This window comes from Erinaceus europaeus, chromosome 16 (genome assembly GCF_950295315.1).
Source record: "Erinaceus europaeus chromosome 16, mEriEur2.1, whole genome shotgun sequence".
NCBI classification, from domain to species: domain Eukaryota; kingdom Metazoa; phylum Chordata; class Mammalia; order Eulipotyphla; family Erinaceidae; genus Erinaceus; species Erinaceus europaeus.
Genome location: NC_080177.1, coordinates 11,549,233 through 11,569,499, shown reverse-complemented (window position 1 = coordinate 11,569,499; position 20,267 = coordinate 11,549,233). Strand labels below are relative to the sequence as shown.

Sequence of the window (20,267 nt, the reverse complement as noted above, 5' to 3'; positions counted from 1 at the left end):
GTAGTGAAGCAATGCTACGGGTATCTCTCTCTCTCTCTCCCTCTCTTGTCTCCCCCTACCCTCTAGTTTTCTGGCTGTCTCTATCCAATAAATAAAGATAATTAAGAAGAAAAAAAACCTTGAATTTCTAAAAAAAAGAAACTAAAGAATCTGGAAGATGAAATGAACTATGAACTGACCACCTATCTTGGGGAAATATGGAAATGTACTTTCATGACACAACAGTCCTGTAAATCAACATTCCCTCAATAAAATGATACTGAAGCTGGGAAATTATAAAAATTCAATCCGGGATTGTAACTCAGTAGGCAGGGCACTCTTTTTTTTTTTTTTTTTTTCAAACCAGAGCACTGCATAGCTCTGTTTTATGGTGGTGTGGGGGATTGAACTTGGGACTTTGGAGCCTCAGGCATTACAGTTTCTTAGCATAACCATTATGCTATCTCCCCCACTAGGGCACTCATTGTGTGCATGAAGCCTCAGGTTCAGTCCTTGACATACTATCTGCCAGAGCAATGTTAAGATCTCTCTCATATAATAAAAATAAATAGATATTAAAAAAAGATAATAAAGTAAGCATTAGGGCTGGGTGGTGGTACACCTGGTTAAGCATACATGTTACAGTGCGCAAGGACCAGGATTCAAGTTCCTGGTCCACACCTGTGGCAGGGGTCGGGGGTGGTAGCAAGTTTCACAACTGGTGAAACAGTGCTGTAGGTGTCACTGTCTCTCTCTCTCTCTCTCTCTACTTCATCCTCTCAATTTCTCCAATAAATAAATATAATAAAAAATTAAAAAGAAATAAAGTAAGCATGTAGTTAAAATGTACTATGGTAATTATAAATATCTCCCAAATCTATTCTTAATTCTTTAAACTTTTGTGTGTGTGAAAATACATGATACATTATTCAATGTGATATAGTGCAATGTAATTGAAAATTGTCTTGTGCTGTGAACGTACTTTATAAATTTGGTAATATCTTATTTGTGGGAAGTTCTATAGCAGTGTATTAAGTAATTTTTTTTGTATTAAGTACTTAATATGTGCTAGGAGCAGTACTTTTAAAAATTTTATTTTAATTTTTTTAAATTAATTAATTTATTTTCCCTTTTGTTGCCCTTGTTCTTTTTCATTGTTGTAGTTATTATAGTTGTTATTGATGTCGTCGTCGTTGGATAGGACAGAGAAATGGAGAGAGGAGGAAGACGGGGAGAGAAAGATAGACATCTGCAGACCTGCTTCACGGCCTGTGAAGCGACCCCCTGCAGGTGGGGAGCTGGGGGCTTGAACCAGGATCCTTACGCTGGTCCTTGGCGCTTTGTGCCACGTCCACTTAACCTGCTGTGCTACTGCCCGACTCCTTAAGAGCAGTACTCCTAAATGCTACATAGATTTATTTTCCTTCTCCTTTTCCTTTTTCCTTTTCCGTATGATTGCCAGCAGAGTTATTGGTGCCAGCATGATGAATCCACAGCTCCTGTTGGCCATTTTTTAAAAATTTCTTTATTGGGGTACTAGTGTTTTACAGTCAGCAGTGCATGCAATAGTTTACACATGCATAACATTTCCCAGTTTTTCACATAACAATACAACCCCCACTAAGTCCTCTGCCATCATGTTCCAGGACCTGAACCCTCCCCTCCCCACCTACCCCAGAGTCTTTTACTTTGGTGCAATATACCTTGTTGGTCATTTTTTTTCTTTTATTTGGTAAACAGAAGTTGAGTGGGGAGGGGGTGATAAACCAAGGGGGGTGTCTTGCAGCTCTGCTTCACTGCTTGTGAAGCTTACAGGTGGCGACTGGGGGCTTGAACAAAGGTCCTTGCACATGGTGACATGGGCGCACTACCAGGTGCACCATCACCTGTCCCTACTAGCTCGGCTTTTCATATTTATTTTAACTCTTTCTTCTACCCAATAGTTCATAGGTAAGACCTCCATTTTTAGACCTTCTCCATTTTTACACCCCTTTTGTTGATTTAAATGTTTATGGTTAAATACTTAAAACTCAAGCAATGAATAAAATGAAAAGCAGAATTTCCTTTTGCTTCTTAACCTCCTCTCCAAAGTTAGCTATTATTTGTTTATTGTTTTTACCTAGAAACATTTGATGAATATAATTTATGTACCTAGTATATAATTATGATTATGTATATAGATAGATAGATACACATTACCTGTATATATACATGTAAAATCTTCCCTCTCTACTTATTTTCCTCAACAGCATGTGGAATCATACTACTATATATTTAATTTTGCAACTTTTTAAAAGACTTACTTATTCTTTTTTAATATTTATTTATTCCCTTGTGTTGCCCTTTTTGTTTTATTGTTGTAGTTATTATTGTTGTTGTTGGATAGAACAGAGAGAAATGGAGAGAGGAGAGGAAGACAGAGAGGGGGAGAGAAAGAGAGACACCTGCAGACCTGCTTCACCACTTGTGAAGCGACCCCCCCCCCACAGGTGGGGAGCCGGGGGCTCAAACTGGGATCCTCACGCGGGTCCTTGTACCACTTAACCCACTGCACTACCCCTGGATTCCCTAAAGATTTACTTATTCTTATGAGATATGAAGAGAGGAAGTTTCACATGAAAGTAAAAGAAACCAGAGCACCACTTGGATATATGCACTGCATGGGACTGAAGTGATAGTCTTCGACATCTGCACTCTGTCAGCTTGAGTTATTTTCCTAGCTGCCCGTTCTGCAACTTGATGTGATTTCTACATTCAGATAATAAGATTCATTCCATGCACCTTCATGCTCTGCAGCAGGAACAATCCTTCAAAGACACTAATTGAATAATACCAGTTCCCAGCCTTTGCTAAAATTCTACAGCACCTTTTTTTTCTCTGTGAAGCTCACTCACCATAATATGCTATACAAGATCTGGAATGAACATTGTCTGCTTCTCTAACTTCTTTTCTTGAAACTGTTGAACTCAGACTGTTGGTCATCTTGAACTTTGTTTTTGGAACAGTTTATGTTATTTAATCTGTCTCATACTTCAGTTAGCACCTATTAATTTTTCTTCTTTTAGAAAGTTTGTAACAGTGTTAGGATTTATAAAATTCCACAGGTAAATTAAGATTTGAAGAAATAAAGCAAGCACAGTTAGTAACTTTATTTCCTTTCCTAAGCATTTGATATGTAAAAATAAATGTATCTTAAAAAGCAGTCCCACCAACTTGCTCATTCATTTTTTTCAATAGGACTAAATGAACTATTAATTTCTTTAATCAAAGTTACACAAGTAATACAACCTGTCAACTCTGCAAAGTTTTTATTTTTTATTATTTTTTTTATTTTTATGAGAAAAGCAATAGTCCAGATTCTGGTTCCAGATAAGATGAAGTAAGCATACTTCACCCTGTCTCTCCCACTGAATGCAGCTGTAAAGCGTGGACAGAATGCTTGGAGTGGCTATTTGAGGACTCTGAAAAGTAAATAGTAGGAGGCAGATTGGGAAAGAAGACCAGAATTCAAAGTACCATGAACCAGTGGTGAGTTGACATCTTTTTTTTTTTTTTTTCCTCAGTATGCCCAGTCTGAGCTTAATATATCCTGGAACTTGAAAGTCATCATTAAAGTGGATAGAAAAAGCACCAAGAGAAATCCTCTAGTTCTGACTGAAGGAGCAGGAAAAGAGTACTCAGAGAAACTGTGGTAGTCTGCATCTTTTTTCTCTTTCTCTCTCTCTCATTCCCATTATTTTGTACCCAAGGCCTCAAGCAATTCTTGGCAGAGACTGCAGAGTCCTCAGTGGGGTAGCTGGAGTGCAATTCTCAGAAGGCAGAGAAAACTTGTTCTCATATTGGAGAATCTCTGGTCTCGAGAGTAGGCAAGTTCCACTGCTTTGCGTTTCCTTCTGCCCCTCTGTTACTTGATCTTGATGTGAACTCAGCTATGGGATGTGCACAGCAGAGTAAGGATAATGAAACCCTAATTTTATGCTAGAAGGCTTGAAAAGGGGAGCTTCAGGAAACAGAAAGCTTGCAGGGGGTGTAAGGAACTTGAGAAACTGACCACATAAAGTTACTGTGGACTCCTGAACTGATTTCCAAGCTGTGTTTGTGTGACTCTAATCTTAAACAACATATGCAGACAATAATTGAGACATGGGATTGATCACTACCAAGTGCCAGATTAAACACTGCATAGGCAGTTATGGGACATACTTATTATGATGGCAAAGTCTTTGCAAACTGGATTGAAACAGGAAAAAGAACCCATAGGAGACTGCTCACAACTTGAGTATGCACCTAGCAGGGCCAATTATTCACTAAACCTAAAACACATTTTCAGCATCTTAAGACCCACAGTCTCAGCATAATATCCAGAATGCCCAGAATATGATCTAGAATTACTCATCTAAAAATGAAGCAGAGAAATCTGAACTGATGTGGAAAAATACAGAAAACAGATGCCAAGGCCAAGATCACACTGATGTTAAACTTATTTCAAAAAGATTTTCAATCAGCTATTATGACCATGTTCCAGGAATTCTTCTTCTTCTTCTTCTTCTAGCGTTTGCCAGGAATGAGCTAGAATATAGAAACTTTCATCAAAAAATGGAAGTTGTAAAGAAGAAAAAATTGAGAATGGAGAAATACAGTAATGGAAGTGAAAAACTCAATGACTTAACTCAGTGAACTTGAAGAAAGAACAATAGAAGTGGTCCAACATAAACTACAGAAAAAGATATTAAAAATAACTAAATGGAGCCTTGGGATTTTGAGACAATATCATAATGTTTAACATTTGTGTCATTAGACACCCAGAATTCGAAGAGGGTAAATGGTGCAGCAGAAGTATTTGAGGAAAGGATATTTAGATTTGAAAGGAAGAAATAAAAGTGTCCCTGTTTGCAGCTGACATGATGCCACATGTAGTAAATTACAAGGAATTCACCAAGTCTTAGAAAAAAGGAGTTTAACAAGTGATTAAGATCAACCCACAAAAAAACAATCACTTTTACATACTAATAGTAAATTATGAAAACTGAATTTTCAGATGACTATGGGCCAGGGAAATAGCATAGTGGTTTACATGACAGCCTTTCATAATAAGGCATCAGAGATTCTAGATCCTTTTTTTTTTTAATGTAACAATGTAACATCTTTTTAAAAAATTTTTTTTTTATTGGATAGAGACAGCCAGGAATCAAGAGGGAGGGAGAGAGAGAGAAAGAGAGAGAGAGAGACCTGCAGTCCTGCTTCACTTGTGAAGCTTTCCTCCTACAGGTGGAAACTGGGGGGCTTGAACCCTGGTTCTTGCGCATTGTAACATGTATGCTAGACCAGTTGCATGACCACCCGGCCCCAAGGGGTTCCAATTTCAATTCCTAGCACCATCATAAGACAGAACTAAGCAATGGTCTGACAAAAACAGTGACAAAAATAAAAAATAAAAATAAAAAGCAAATTACTATAATAGCTCTCCCCAATGAAATGTATATACCATGGAACCCTGGTTATAAGAAAAAGAAATAAATTAATGGAGAGAGGTATATGCTCATGAATTGAAATTTACTATATTAAAGATGTTGTTTATCTCCAAACTGATATACAGATTTAACTTATTAAAAGTATAAAGTCCAGTAACACTATTTGTAGTTATAGAGAAACTAAGTCTAAAGCTCCTATTGATTCAAAGGATCTAAGATAGCTAATACAGTTTTTTTAAGATATCTTTATGGGCTGGCAAGATAGCTTACCTGCATACTGTGTTTTCTTTGCTATGTGCATGACCCAGATGTGAGCCTGACTCCCATCACACTGAAGGAAGATTTACTACGTTATCTTTTCACCCCTCTGCCTCTCTGTCCCAGTCTGAAAAAGTTGACCCAGAGCAGTGAAGCCCCAGTCTGGATGGCAAAAAATAACTATAGCTCTGTTCTTTATTTTCATAAATGAAAGAGACAGAGGAGTGAGTGAGAAACACACCAGAGCCCTGCTCTGCTTTGCCATATGATGTAGCCAGGGTTTTAAGCTGGAATCTCATGCATGCAAGTCCTGTACTCAACTTCAGAACTATTTTCCCAAAACAATTTTGAAAAGAAAAGTACTGTTGGAAATATCAAGGTACATAATTTTAAAACTAAGTACAAAACTAACATAGTCAAGAGTGTGGTATTGGCAAAGGGAAAGACAGATCAATGGAGTAGAGCAGAGATTTCAGAGATTGGCCCCCACACAAATATGACTGATAATTTTTTACAAAGTTGCAAAGGCAAATTGGTGTAAAAAAGAGATTTCCTCATCACCACCAGGGTTATTGCTAAGCTTATTGCCTTCATTACTCCACCACTATTCCTGGTGTTTTTTGTTTGTTTCTTTGTTTTGTTTTTCTTTTTCTTGTTTAATGAAAGGTGAGGGGGAGAGAGAGGAGAAAAATATCTGCATTACTGCCTCACCACACATCAAGCTTCTTCTTGCAGGTGGGGACCAAGGGCTTGGATTTAGGTGCTTGGTTATGGTGATATGTGAGCTCAATTGAGTGCAAGCCACCTTCTGGCCCCTAAAGAAGTCTTTCAACAGTAGTAATGGGAAAAACAAAAAACAAGTGGCAAAGGGTAATCCAACTCTGCAGCAGTTGGCTATCTCATTGGCACAGGGGCATAGGAGTGTGAGATTTACAAAAATAACATAATAAGATTGATCCCTAGCACCGCATGTGCCAGAGTAGTTCTCTGGTTCTTTCTCTTTCCTAACATACTTACATACATTTTTTTCCATATATCTTTTTAAGAAATGAATCTTGACCTAAACTATAAACATTGTACAGAGGTTGACATAAAATCTACTACATATCTAAATGTGACTTATAGAGGTATAAACATTTAAAAGACAACAGAAGCCAAGACTGGCAAAACAGCTTACCTAGGAGGGTTCCTGATTTGCTACGCTTGATCCAGCTTCAAGCCCAACCCCCACCACACTCGGAGATTTCAGTGCTGAGATGTATTTTCCTTTCTCCTTTTGTCTCTCTGTCTCTTTCTGTGAAAAAGTTGATCCAGAGTGGTAAAGCACTGGTGACGACCAAACAAACACAAAACACACATGTGCGCGTGCACACACACACACACACCACACACACACACACACACACACACACACACAGAAATTTTTATGACCTGGGTATAGGCAAGGAATCCTTTGGCATAGCACCAAAAGCCTATGTCATAAAAGAAGAAGGTGAAGAATTTAAGTCCTTCAAATTAACACTTTTTCCTTGTTGGGGCCAGGTGGTGGTAAACCCTGTAGAGCCTGTTCTAATGTGCATGGACCCAGGTGTCAGCCCCTTAGTCTCCACCTGTGGGGGAACTTCACAAGCAGTGAAGCAGTGCTACAGTGCCTGCCTTTCTCTGTCCCTCTCTATGTCCCCTTTCCCTCTCAGTTTCTGTCCCCAAAAGTAAATAAGTAAAATATTTAAAAAAAAAAAAAAAACTTTGCTTGTGAAATATATTTAAGTGAGTAAAAATGTTGATTATAGGCTGTGGCAAATATTTGTAGATCACACATCTGGCAGAGAACTTAAATTCAGAATATCTAAAGAACTGAAAACTTAACAGGAAGGATACAATCCAACTAAAATGTTTAAGAGACTTTGGCAAAAAACATAGGTAGTTTGGCAGTCAGCTCATGAAAAGATGTTGAGTGTAACTAGCTATGAGGGGAATGCAGATTAAAACCATGGTGAGTATTCATGTGAATGGCTTAAATTTAAAAACTGTTGACCAAGGGCCAGGTGATGGTGCACCTCCTGAATGCACATGCTACAATGTGTAAGCACCTGAGTTCAAATATTGGGTCCCCACTTTCAGGGGGAAAGCTTCAAGTAGGCTACAGATGTCTCTCTCTTTCTCTGTCTTCTGTCTGTTGCTTCCCTCTCTATCTCTATCCAGTAGGTATATTAAACAAATAAAAACCATGGAGTACCAGGTACTGATAAGGAGATGGAGCTCCTGGGACTCTCATGTTTTTGGTTGGTGATGCAAGACTGTTGGTGGGGCTATAGCTCTGTAAAGCAATTGTGTATGTACTTACCATATGATAATCACTTTATAGTATAACCAAGGAATCCTCGGCATTTAGCCTAGAGAACTCAGCATATTTATGAATTTTTGTATCAACTTTTTCTTTCTTTTCTTTTTCCTTTTGGTGTAACTCAGCTCTGGCTATTGGTGGGGCCAGGGATCTCTCATATGCAAGTCCTCTGTACATCCTCTGTGTTAAATTCTCAGCTCTCTTTATTAGCATTGTTCTTTTAAAATATTTATTTTTAATCTAATATATATTTTGTAATATATAAATTAATAGTTTATATTGAATAAATTAATATTTATTAATGGGAGAGAGAACCAGAATTGCTGAGGAGTATATTTGAGACTTCATGCTTGAGGACCCAATACTTTATCCATTGTGTTACCTCCCAGGCCACTCATTTTATTTCTTTTTATCAGAGTACTGCTCAGCTCTGACTTAAAGTGGTGTTGGGGATTGAACCTAGAACCTCTGGTGCCTCAGGCATGAAAGTCTGTTGCATAAACCAACATAAATTGTTTTTATTTATTATTGGATAGAGATAGCCAGAATTTGAGAGGGAAGGAGGAACAGAAAGATACCTGCAACATTGCTTCACCACTCGTGAAGCTTCCCCCCTGCAGGTGGGGACCAGGGGCTCGAACATGAGTCCTTGTGCATTGTAACATGTGCACTCAGCCAGGTGTGCCACCACCTGGCCTCTCAATTTTTAAAAATTTTTTATTTTATTTTATTTTGCCTCCAGGGATATTGCTAGGGCTCAGTGCCTGCTCCTGGAGGGCATCTTTTTTTGTGTGTGTGTGTGATTTTGTTGCCCTTGTTTTTGTCATTATTGTTATTGTTGCCATTGATGATGTTGTTGGATAGAAATGGGGAAAGGGGGTCGGGCGGTGGCGCAGTGGGTTAAGTGCATGTGGCGCAAAGCGCAGGGACCAGCGTAAGGATCCCGGTTCGAGCCCCCGGCTCCCCACCTGCAGGGGAGTCGCTTCACAGGCGGTGAAGCAGGTCTGTAGGTGTCTATCTTTCTCTCCCCTTCTCTGTCTTCCCCTCCTCTCTCCATTTCTCTCTGTCCTATCTAACAACGAATTGCGTCAACAAGGGCAATAATAATAACCACAACGAAGCTACAACAAGGGCAACAAAAGGGGGGAAAAAAAAAAGGCCTCCAGGAGCGGTGGATTCATGGTGCAGGCACCGAGCCCAGCAATAACCCTGGAGGAGGAAAAATAAATAAATAAATAAATAAATAAATAAATAAATAAATAAATAAATGGGGAAAGAAAGACACCTGTAGACCTTCTTCACTGCCTGTGAAGTGACTCCCCTGCAGGTGGGGAGCCGGGGGCTCTTACTGGGATCCTTACACTGGTCCTTGTGCTTCATGCCACGGGCGCTTAACCCGCTATACTACTACCCGACCCCTCCTCAGTTTAGTCCTTAATAGTCAAAAATATGTCCTTTGAAGAGTAAATGGATAAATTATTTGTAGTAAAATCTGAGAGTAAATGTATACTGTACACGTATATTGAGGAGTAAAATTATGCTTAAGTGATTTATCCTACCTTGATATTAAAATGAAAAGATAACTAGATATAGAATTATGGATTAAAAATTATTTTACTTAAAATTTTGCCTTTAAAGTTCCAAATGGTAGCAGTTGAGAAATGTAATTACATTATAATCCTTATTACTTTAACAGCTTGATTTTCTTTTTCCTGTGTTCTGTAATTTTTGATAATATACCTTGACATGGCCATATTTTTTCTAGTGTTGTATCATGTTGTATCCTTTATTGAAACTTGAGATCTGAAGAATTTTCTTGTGTGTGTGTGTGTGTGTGTGTGTGTGTGTGTGTTCTCAGCTACTTTTTTTTTCTCTATCTTCTCTTATGAGCCAGCTGTTATGAACATTTTGGAACTCTTGGAGTGGCATTGTAGGCTGTTTAAAAATATTTTTTCGGGGGTCAGGCGGTCGCGCAGTGGGTTAAATGCATGTGGCACAAGGCGCAGGGACTGGTGTAAAGATCCCGGTTTGAGCCCCCGGCTCCCCACCTGCAGGGGAGTCACTTCACAGGTGGTGAAGCAGGTCTGCAGGTGTCTTTCTCTCCCCCCTTTGTCTCCCCTCCTCTCTCCATTTCTCTCTGTCCTATCCAATAACGAATGAACGACATCAACAACAATAATAACCACAACAAGGCTACAACAACAAGGGCAACAAAGGGGGGAAAAATGGCCTCCAGGAGCAGTGGATTCATAGTACAGGCACTGAGCCCCAGCATTAACCATGGAGGCAAAAAAAATATTTTCCCCCCAGAGTTGGGCAGTAGCACAACAGGTTAAAGTGCAAGTGGCACGAAGCACAAGGACTGGTGTAAGGATCCCGCTTCAAGCCCCCGGCTCCCCACCTGCAGGGGAGTCACTTCACAGGTGTTGGAGCAGGTCTGCAGGTGTCTATCTTTCTCTCCCCCTCTCTGTCTTCTTCTCCTCTCTCCATTTCTCTCTGTCCTATCTAATAACAGTGACACCATCAACAACAATAATAACTACAACAATAAAAAAACAAGGGCAACAAAAAGGAAAATAAATATAAAAAAAGCAAAAACAAATACTTTTTTTCTCAGGCCAGAAAAATAACTCACTTGGGTAGTGTGCTGCTTTGCCATTTGTGAGACTCGGGTTTGAACCTTGCCCCACCATGATATGTCTGTCTATCTGTCCCTCTCTGCCTCTGTCTAAAAATCAATAAATCGTGTCAAGTAAGAAAGCATGTGTGGGAGCCAGGCGGTGGTGCACATGATTAAACTCACATATTACAGTGAGCAAGGACGCAGGTTCCAGTCCCTGCCCCACCTGCTGCTGCACTGTAGGGGTCTCTCTGTCTCTCTCCCGCTCTTATCTCCCCCATCTCTATCCAATAAGAAAGACATTAATAAATATTTTTTAAAAAGTCTGTGTGTATAAAGGTAAGAAGGAACCCTAATTCAATAAATATAGGAGAAAGAAGACAACAAGGAATTGAGCATCTCACCTTATAGGCTATCTCATAAGAAAAGTGTACAAAGTTTTGGTATCTAGATTCTACTCAGGACTGTTGCCTGAATGACAGCTTATAAGATGCTATTTCCTATGATCTGTGCTTGTCTATCTGGACCTCAGTCTGTTTATTCTCCTCAGCAGTTATTTTGAATCATTAGTATTTTCTTCAAGCATAACCTATTCCACTCTTAATTTTTATACATTATTTTATGTATTTATCTATTTTTAAATATTTATTTCCTTTTGTTGCTCTTGTTTTTTATCGTTGTAGTTATTGTTGTTGTTATTGATGTCATTGTTGTTGGATAGTACAGAGAGAAATAGATAGGAGGGGAAGACAGAGGGGGAGAGAAAGTTAGATACCTGCAGACCTGCTTCACTGCCTGTGAAGTGACTCTCATACAGGTGGGGAGCTGGGGGCTCGAACCAGGATCCTTATACCAGTCCTTGCACTTTGTGCCACCTGCACTTAACCCGCTGCACTACCACACAACTCCCAGTATTTCTTTTTTTTTAAATGTGGTACCAAGGAATAAACCCAGGGCTTCACTTAATGTGCAATATAGTTGAACTTCCTCCCTAGTCCAGTTTTTTATTCTATATCTTTTAAAAGAGAAAGAGATCTATTACATTCTAGAATTGACTTCTTTGTTAAGCTCTATCTAAATTAATATCTAAATTCTTAATACAAGTTTCATGCCCTGTAGATAAATCATTGCACAATTTCTTGATTAAATGTCATTAACTTTAGATAACCATAATGTTTGTCTAGGTTTATGTTGATATAATTTCCCTTATCAGTTGAATTAAAACTACAAGATTTTTTTTTCATCTCCCTCTTTTCCACAATCTGTTTTTGTTTCTTAGGCCTGATTTTGAAACCTTTGAATCTTTATTCTCAGTGCTTTAATTTGAACCTTTCTCATCTTTTGCTTTGACTTATTGATTTCATAACCTGATTGATCCTCACTCTTCCACAAGCATCTACTGGTGAATATCACGCCTTTCAAAAACATACCCTAGATCATTTAGCTTTCATGTTTGAAAACCTTTGGGCTCTCCATATTATCTACTCATTGAATAAAAAGTCAAATCTGAGCCCCCGGCTCCCTACATGCAGGGGAGTCGCTTCACAAGCGATGAAGCAGGTCTGCAGGTGTCTTATCTTTCTCTCCCCCTCTGTCTTCCCCTCCTCTCTCCATTTCTCTCTGTCCTATCCAACAACAATGACAACAACAACAGCAATAATAACTACAACAATAAACAACAAGGGCAACAAGAGAAAATAAATATTAAAAAAAAAGTCATCTGAATTTCTTCATGTGGCATGCAAAACTTTTAGCTACTTTTCTCATCTCTGAAGGCCCTCACTTCTACTTAACCTTTTTTTTTTAATGTTTTTTTAGTCCCTTTTGTTGCCCTTGTTTTATTGTTGTAGTTATTGTTGTTATTGACGTCATTGTTGGATAGGACAGAGAGAAATCAAGAGAAATGGAGAAGACGGGGAGAGAAAGATAGACACCTGCATACCTGCTTCACCAATTGTGAAGTGACCCCCCTGCAGGTGGGGATCTAGGGGCTCAAACTGAGGTCCTTATGCCAGTCCTTACACTTTGCACCACGTGCACTTAACTCGCTGCATTACTGCCCGACACCCTCAACTTAACCTTTTAACCTTTACCTACTCCTATCAGCTCTATTAGTCATCTTTCACATGTGCTGCAATACTTCAGACTTTCTGGATGTCCTTCTTTTAGGACACTTTCCTCATATATTTAAAAATATCTAGTGATATCTAAAGCTTTATAGAATTCTCAAGCCTTCTATGTAGTATCGGTAGCCATTTGTCTATAATAAAAGATTATCATGCTATAATTAACTTTTTTGTCCATATAACTGGGCTGTGAACTCATTGGATGCATGGGTTTTACTTATCTTGTATCTCTCTCTCTCTTTTTTTTTTTAAACATTTATTCCCTTTTGTTGCCCTTGTTTTATTGTTGTTGTTATTGATGTTGTTGGATAGGACAGAGAAAAATGGAGAGAGGAGGGGAAGACAGAGAGGGGGAGAGAAAGATAAGACACCTGCAGACCTGCTTCACTGCCTGTGAAGCGACTCCCCTGCAGGTGGGGAGCCGGGGTCTTGAACCGGGATCCTTACACTGGAAAAGAGTAAGTTGTTAATTAGACATAATTTCATATTTTCTACAGTTTACTAAATAATACAGTTTTACACATAAGGTGACTATGATTAGTCCTTGAGGAAATCATTGTTTAGTTTTGTTGAGCCAGATGCAAGACACTAGTTTTCTACTCCTTTCTGCTTCCCTGTGCACCCTACCAGCATTTCCTTTGACTTCACACCTGGAATTCAGGTTGAAACCATTGACCTAATCCAGATCAGTTAAGCCCAGAAAGAAAGTGACTTGTCTAAGTCAATGTTGAATAACAGACTGTATCTACAATTTAGCATTTATAATCCTAACATAGTTCTTATTTGTTGTTACTCAGTTTGTTCACGTGTGTAATGTCTGGGCAGGTTGATCTGAAATGACTTAAGTCTTTTTTTTTTTAATCTTTATTTATTTAATGGATAGAGATAGGCAGAAATCGAGAGGGGAGGGGGCGATAGAGAAAATGAGAGACAGAGAGACACCTGCAGCCCTGCTTGCTACACCACTCACAAAGCTTTCCCCATGCAGGTGGGGCCGAGGGGTTCAAACCCAAATCCTTGTGTATTGCAACATGTGCACTCAACCAGGTGCCCCTGACCTCTTAAGGCTTTATTTTGTAAATAGTCTTTTTGTTGTTATTCAGGGAAGATTGATTTGACTTTATCCCTTGTATTCATTTTTTTTTTAAAATTATTTATTTATGAGTAGTGAAGGAGGGAAAGAGAGTGAGTACTGAAGCACTGTTCAGCTCTGGCATCAGGACTGAACCTGTGGAATCTGGGACCTCGGTATGTACATTGTTACTGACCCAAGTCCTTTATATTTAGTTAAAAATACTATACAAAGTTACTTACTTTTTAAAAAAATATTTATTCCCTTTTGTTGCCCTTGTTTTTATTGTTGTAGTTGTTGTTATTGATGTCGTCGTTGTTAGATAGGAAAGAGAGAAATGGAGAAAGGAGGGGAAGACAGAGAGAGAGAGAGAAAGATAGACACCTGCAGACCTGCTTCACCACCTGTGAAGCAACTACCCTGAAGGTGGGGAGCCGGGGCATTGAACTGGGATCCTCATGCTGGTCCTTGCCCTTTGCGCCACATGCGCTTAACCCACTGCACTACCGCCCTACTCGCAGCTACTCACTTTTTAAAAAGAGAAACCATAGTATGACCCTTCATATTGTTTCTTTCTTTAATCCAGGGAAAGACCATGTTTGTCGATTTATTGGCTGTGGAAGAAATGATCGGTTCAACTATGTGGTCATGCAGTTGCAGGTAGGATACTTTGAGTTGTCCTTAAAATTTTCAGTTTTGATCAAAGTTCCTTTACTGCAAATTTAAATAAAAGTAATAACATTCTTGAATGTGTTGTATTCTCAGATGGAACTTTATTTAAACAAATTTATACATAATTTTCCAAAAGTTGTAAGGGTTGTTCTTGTTAACTATTTTAATTGACCCATGTCATCATTAATTGCCATCACTGCCAAGTTATCAGTCCCCACATGAATTGCTGGATATAAGTTTTGCATTCATTGTCCCCTACAGATGAGGACAGGGAGGGTGGGGTCCTGAACCTGGATCCTTTTTCACATGTGTGCTCAGTCAGGTGCACCCCCAGGTACCTTTTTTCAAAGAATTTTAAATCTATAATCTACATAGAGATCGACACCTTTGTGTGTAAATAAAAGAAGAAAAAATACACTAAAAAAAAATAGATAGTGGCCAGATGGGGGTGCATCTGGTTAGGTGCACATGATACAATGTACGTGGACCGAGGTTTGAGCCCCCTGGGGAAAGCTTTGCAGATGGTGAAGCAGTGCTGTAGATGTCTCTCTTCTCTTTCCCTTGCTATCTCCTCCTTCCCTCTCAATTTTTCTGTCTTAAATAAATTAATGTCTTTGAAAAGAGGTGGGGCCAGATGGTGGTGCACCTGGTTGAACACACATGTTACAGTGCACAAGGACCCAGGTTCAAGCCTCCAGCCCCCAAGTGTAGGGGGAAAGCTTCAGAAATAGTGAAGCAGTGCTGCAGGTGTCTCTCTGTCTCTCACCCTCTCTTTCTCTCCCCTCACGATTTTGACTATCTCTATCCAATACATAAATAAGAATAATAAATTAAGAAAAAGAAAAGAGAAGCAAAACTTAGTTGCACTTTTTCATTTGTATTTGTGTTTAAAATATCTACAGAGGGTAGGGATACATAGCATAATGGTTATGCAAAGAGACTTTTGTGCCTGAGGATCTAGAGTTCCAGGTTCCATGCCACACACCACCACAAGCCGGAGCTGAGCAGTGCTCTGGTTAAAAAAAAAAAAAAACACAATAAAATAAAATTATAATTAAATAAAGAACCTACAGAAAGACTATAGAGACTATACCTAAAGAGTAAATCACTAATGGTTGTATTTTAATAATCCCCAGAACAAGAGTTTATCAAATCATTAGGTTGCCCAGGCCATTACTTCTGTTGGATTGCAAACGTACTATGCTAATCCTCTCATTTCTTCTCACTTATTTCTGGATTGTGTGTGCTAAGGCTCCATGCCTAAATGATTTCACTGCTCCCAGAGGACATTTGCTAGTTTGTGTGTTTAGAGTGAGACAATGAGGGGAAGAGAAACACAAAAACACCACTCCATTTCTCCTGTAGCTTCCCCAATGCCGCTGCTCCCATGTAGTAGGACCAGGTGAACTGCCTCCCAGCCCCTATTTCTACAAGGTTATCTTGAGGTACATTTCATATAGGAGAGATAAGACTAATACTTGATTCTTTTTATTTACCAGTTTTCAGAATCATGATTTGAGTTGCTCCCCTAACATTTTCTGAAGGAGACCTTGAGCCTACTTTACTACCTTCTCTTTTCCATATTTAATTTTTTAGTTTAACAGTACTTGTTTTGAGATAACCTTGGTTTATAAATCCGTGTTTCAGAAGTGTGATTTTTCACTTCCTCAAAATTCTTTATCCCACCCCACCAAACCACCACCAGTATTCTTCCACCAAAGCCCTGTGGACTACTTCCTCCCTGCAAGCCTCCCTTCCACACCTTTTGTTGATCTCAGTTCTGCTGTCCAAGTTTATAGTCTTTTTTAACACTCATGCTTGATTAATATTTTATTTATTACTTGATAGAGACAGAAATTGAGAGGGAAGGGTAGATAGGGAAAGAGGGACACCTGCAGCACTATTTCTCTCCTTTCAAGCTTCCCCCTGCCGGTGGGGATTGAATCAGGTATGCCCTTGCGCATGACAACGTGTACACTCAACCAAGTACACCACCACTGACCTCCCTCCCACTCCTGAAGTCCACAGTCTTTGTTGGGTTTTGTTTGTTTTCCTTTGTTTCATTTCCCCCATTTGAAAGTCATTCTATATTTTCATTTCACGTAATGGTCTCATTTAATTCTCACAAAATACATGAGATATTTAGATCTTGTTGATCCCATTTTATGAGGAAGCTGACATACTGAAAAGTTAAGTCACTTTTTATTTATTTATTTTTTTAAAAATATTTTATTTATTTATTCCCTTTTGTTGCCCTTGTTGTTTTATTGTTGTAGTTATTATTGTTGTTGTCGTTGTTGGATAGGACAGAGAGAAATGGAGAGAGGAGGGGAAGACAGAGAGGAGGAGAGAAAGATAGACACCTGCAGACCTGCTTCACTGCCTGTGAAGCGACTCCCCTGCAGGTGGGGAGCCGGGGTTCGAACCGGGATCCTTATGCCGGTCCTTGTGCTTTGCGCCCCCTGCGCTTAACCCGCTGCACTATAGCCCGACTCCCAAGTTAAGTCACTTTTATGGGAATGTATGTTAACCAATAATGAGAAATTTCTGCTCTGGGTGCATCTTATTTCTTTCAGAATACCCAAGGCTCTGTTCTGTTAGGACAACAGAGACATAGGCAGTTGTGATAATTTAGGTACACAATATGCTTAGAGGCATTGGTTATCCTTAAAGTTGTCTAAAATAGTCACATATTTAAAGAAATCTGTTGAATAAAAGGAACATGCTTTGGGTAAGATCCTTACTATTCAGTCAAGATGCTTTTTAATGGCAAATGAAAAATTTCACAGTAGTACCATAGCAGTTCCACATTTGAAAATGTTTCTTTGGCTTCCACAGGGTCGGAATCTGGCAGATCTTCGCCGTAGCCAGTCAAGGGGCACGTTCACCGTTAGCACTACTCTTCGGTTGGGTAGACAGATTCTGGAGTCTATTGAAAGCATCCATTCTGTAGGATTTTTGCACCGTGACATCAAACCGGTAGGAGACCTTTTCTAGTCGGCACAGAAAAGGTTTTGCCTGGTGCTTTTAACCTTGTGATAGAGGCAATAAATTACAAATGTAGTTTCTATATTTATTGTAATTAAATCCAAGACAGTGTTTTTATTTCTATAGGTAAGATATAATTTACCAAGGTGAGGTGGTGTTGCACTTGGTTAATTGCATGTTACAGTGTGCAAGGACCCAGGTTCGAGCCCCAGTCCCCACTTGCAGGGGGAAAGCATTGCAAGTGGTGAAGCAGGGCTGCAGGTGTCTCCCTCTCTCCCTCTCTGTCTCCCCCTTCCCTCTGGATTTCTGGCTGTGTCTATCCAATAAATAAATAAAGATTTTAAAAATGTAATTTACCTTTTGATTTTTAAGTGATAATTACAAGCTGCAATTTATATTCAGTAGCTTTTCTGACAAGTGTGTTGCTCCATAGTCAAATTTAAAATAATTAATTCTCGGCTGCTACTATTATGTGTGTTAACATTGAGAATTACTTAGCCTTAGACCTAAATTGGTAGTTATTCTTTTGATTTTCTTTTTTTTATAAAGTTGTTTTCTATTCTAGCTTCCTTTTTTAAATCTTTTATTATCATCTTTTATTTTATTGGATAGAGATAGCCAGAAATTGAGAGGGGAGAAGCAGAGAGACACCTGCAGCCATGCTTCACCACTTGCGAAGCTTTCCCTCTGTAGGTGGGGACCAGGGGCTTGAACTCAGGTCCTTGAGCGCTGTAATGTATGTGCTTAACCAGGTGTGCCACCACCTGGCCCCTCTTTTGATTTTCTGATGTTCTCTTTTTTTACTATACATATGTTGCATTTAGGTGTTGGCATTATGTTCTTTGAACTAGTTCTCAAGTGAAAAATTGTACTTACAGTGGTTCAGGTGGTACCACAGTAGATAAAGCATTGGACTCTCAAACATGATGTCCCAAGTTCAGTCTCTGGCAGTATATGTACCACAGTGATGTCTGGTTCCTTCTCTCTCTTCTCCTATCTTTCTTATAAATAAATAAAATCTTTAAAAAAAAAAATTGTACTTATAAGAAACCATCAATAGGGAGTCGGGCTGTAGCGCAGCGGGTTAAGCGCAGGTGGCGCAAAGCACAAGGACCGGCATAAGGATCCCGGTTCCAACCCCGACTCCCCACCTGCAGGGGAGTCGCTTCACAGGCAGTGAAGCAGGTCTGCAGGAGTCTATCTTTCTCTCCTCCTCTCTGTCTTCCCCTCCTCTCTCCATTTCTCTCTGTCCTATCCAACAACGACAACAACAATAATAACTACAACAATAAAACAACAAGGGCAACAAAAGGGAATAAATAAATAAAATAAATATTTTTAAAAAAAGAATTAAAAAAAAAAAGAAACCAATTGTGAAAGACTTAATTTTTCTTCTGAGTGCTACTGTGGAATTTTTTTTCTACATGTTTGTTTTATCTTTATTTTTATTGGTTAGAGACAGCCAGAAATTGAAAGGAATGGGAAGATAGGGAGAAAGACTGAGAGACCAGCAGCCCTGCTTTACCACTTGTGAAGCTTTCCCTCTGTAGTTGGGGACTGGGGGCTCGAACCTGGGTTCATGCGCACTGTAACATATGTGCTCAACCATGTGCACCACCACCTGGCCCTACTGTGGAAATTCATAGTATTCTTTCCTATTCTGTATTTTCTTTTTTTAAATTTTTAAAAATATTTATTTATTTATTATTGTATAGAGCCAGAGAGAACTTGAGAGCAGGGGGAGATAGAGAAGGAAAGAAACACAGAGACAACCTGTAGCCCTGCTTCACCACTTGAGAAGCTTTCAAGCTTCCCCCTGCAGGTAGAGACCAGGGGCTTGAACCTGGGTCCTTGTGCACTGTAGTGTGTGTGCTTAACCAGGTATGCCACCTATTTTTTCTTTTTGATTATTTTTTAATTATCTTTATTTACTGGATAGAGATAGAAATCGAGAAGGAAGGGGGGGAGGTATAGAGGGAATGAGACAGAGACACCTGCAGCCTGGCATCACCGCTCAAAAAACTTTACCCCTGTAGGTGGGGACTAGGGGCTCAAACCCAGGCCTTTGCACATTGTAACATGTGCTCTCAACCAGGTGCACCATTTCCCCATTTCCAATATACTTAGTTTACTACTTCTGTCATATGTTGGTTGTTATAGTAAAAAAAAGTATACTCTTGGGAGTTGGGCGGTGAGAAAGAACACACCATCCGTTGAATTCCATTTGTTTTTTCTTTCTTTTTTTTTTTTTTTAATTTTTTATTTAAGAAAGGATTAGTGAACAAAAGCATAAGGTAGGAGGGGTACAACTCCACACAATTCCCAACACCCAATCCCCATAACCCACCCCCTCCCCATTTGTTTTTTCTTTGGTGCTCTCTCATGTGGCATAGGGGTTCAAATGAACCTAGAGCCTCAAGCAAGGCAAGCACATTTCCTGTTGAGAAAAGCACAACCCCCAGCTCCCAAAACAAAAAAAAATTTTTTTACTATTTATGTTCCCTTTTGTTGCCCTTGTTTTTATTGTGTTACTATTATTGTTGTTGTTGTTGGGTAGAACAGAGAGAAATGAAGAGAGGAGGGGAAAATGGGGAGAGAAGGAGAGACACCTGCAGACCTGCTTCACCACCCGTGAAGCGACTCCCCTGCAGGTGGGGAGCCAGGGGTTTGAACTGGGATCCTTATGCTGGTCCTTATGCTTTGCGTCACGTGCGCTTAATCTGCTGTGCTACCGCCC

The 20,267-nt window shown here is 39.4% G+C and overlaps 1 protein-coding gene across 1 annotated transcript in view; it reads left to right on the top strand.

The window, feature by feature from the left end:
- TTBK2 (tau tubulin kinase 2) overlaps positions 1-20,267 on the top strand; it is an 81,432-nt gene that overhangs the window by 38,199 nt on the left and 22,966 nt on the right. Inside the window, exons 4-5 of the mRNA XM_060175712.1 lie at positions 14,457-14,530; positions 17,381-17,521. Coding sequence (XP_060031695.1) covers positions 14,457-14,530; positions 17,381-17,521 — 215 coding nt within the window. The remainder of the gene's footprint in view (positions 1-14,456; positions 14,531-17,380; positions 17,522-20,267) is intronic.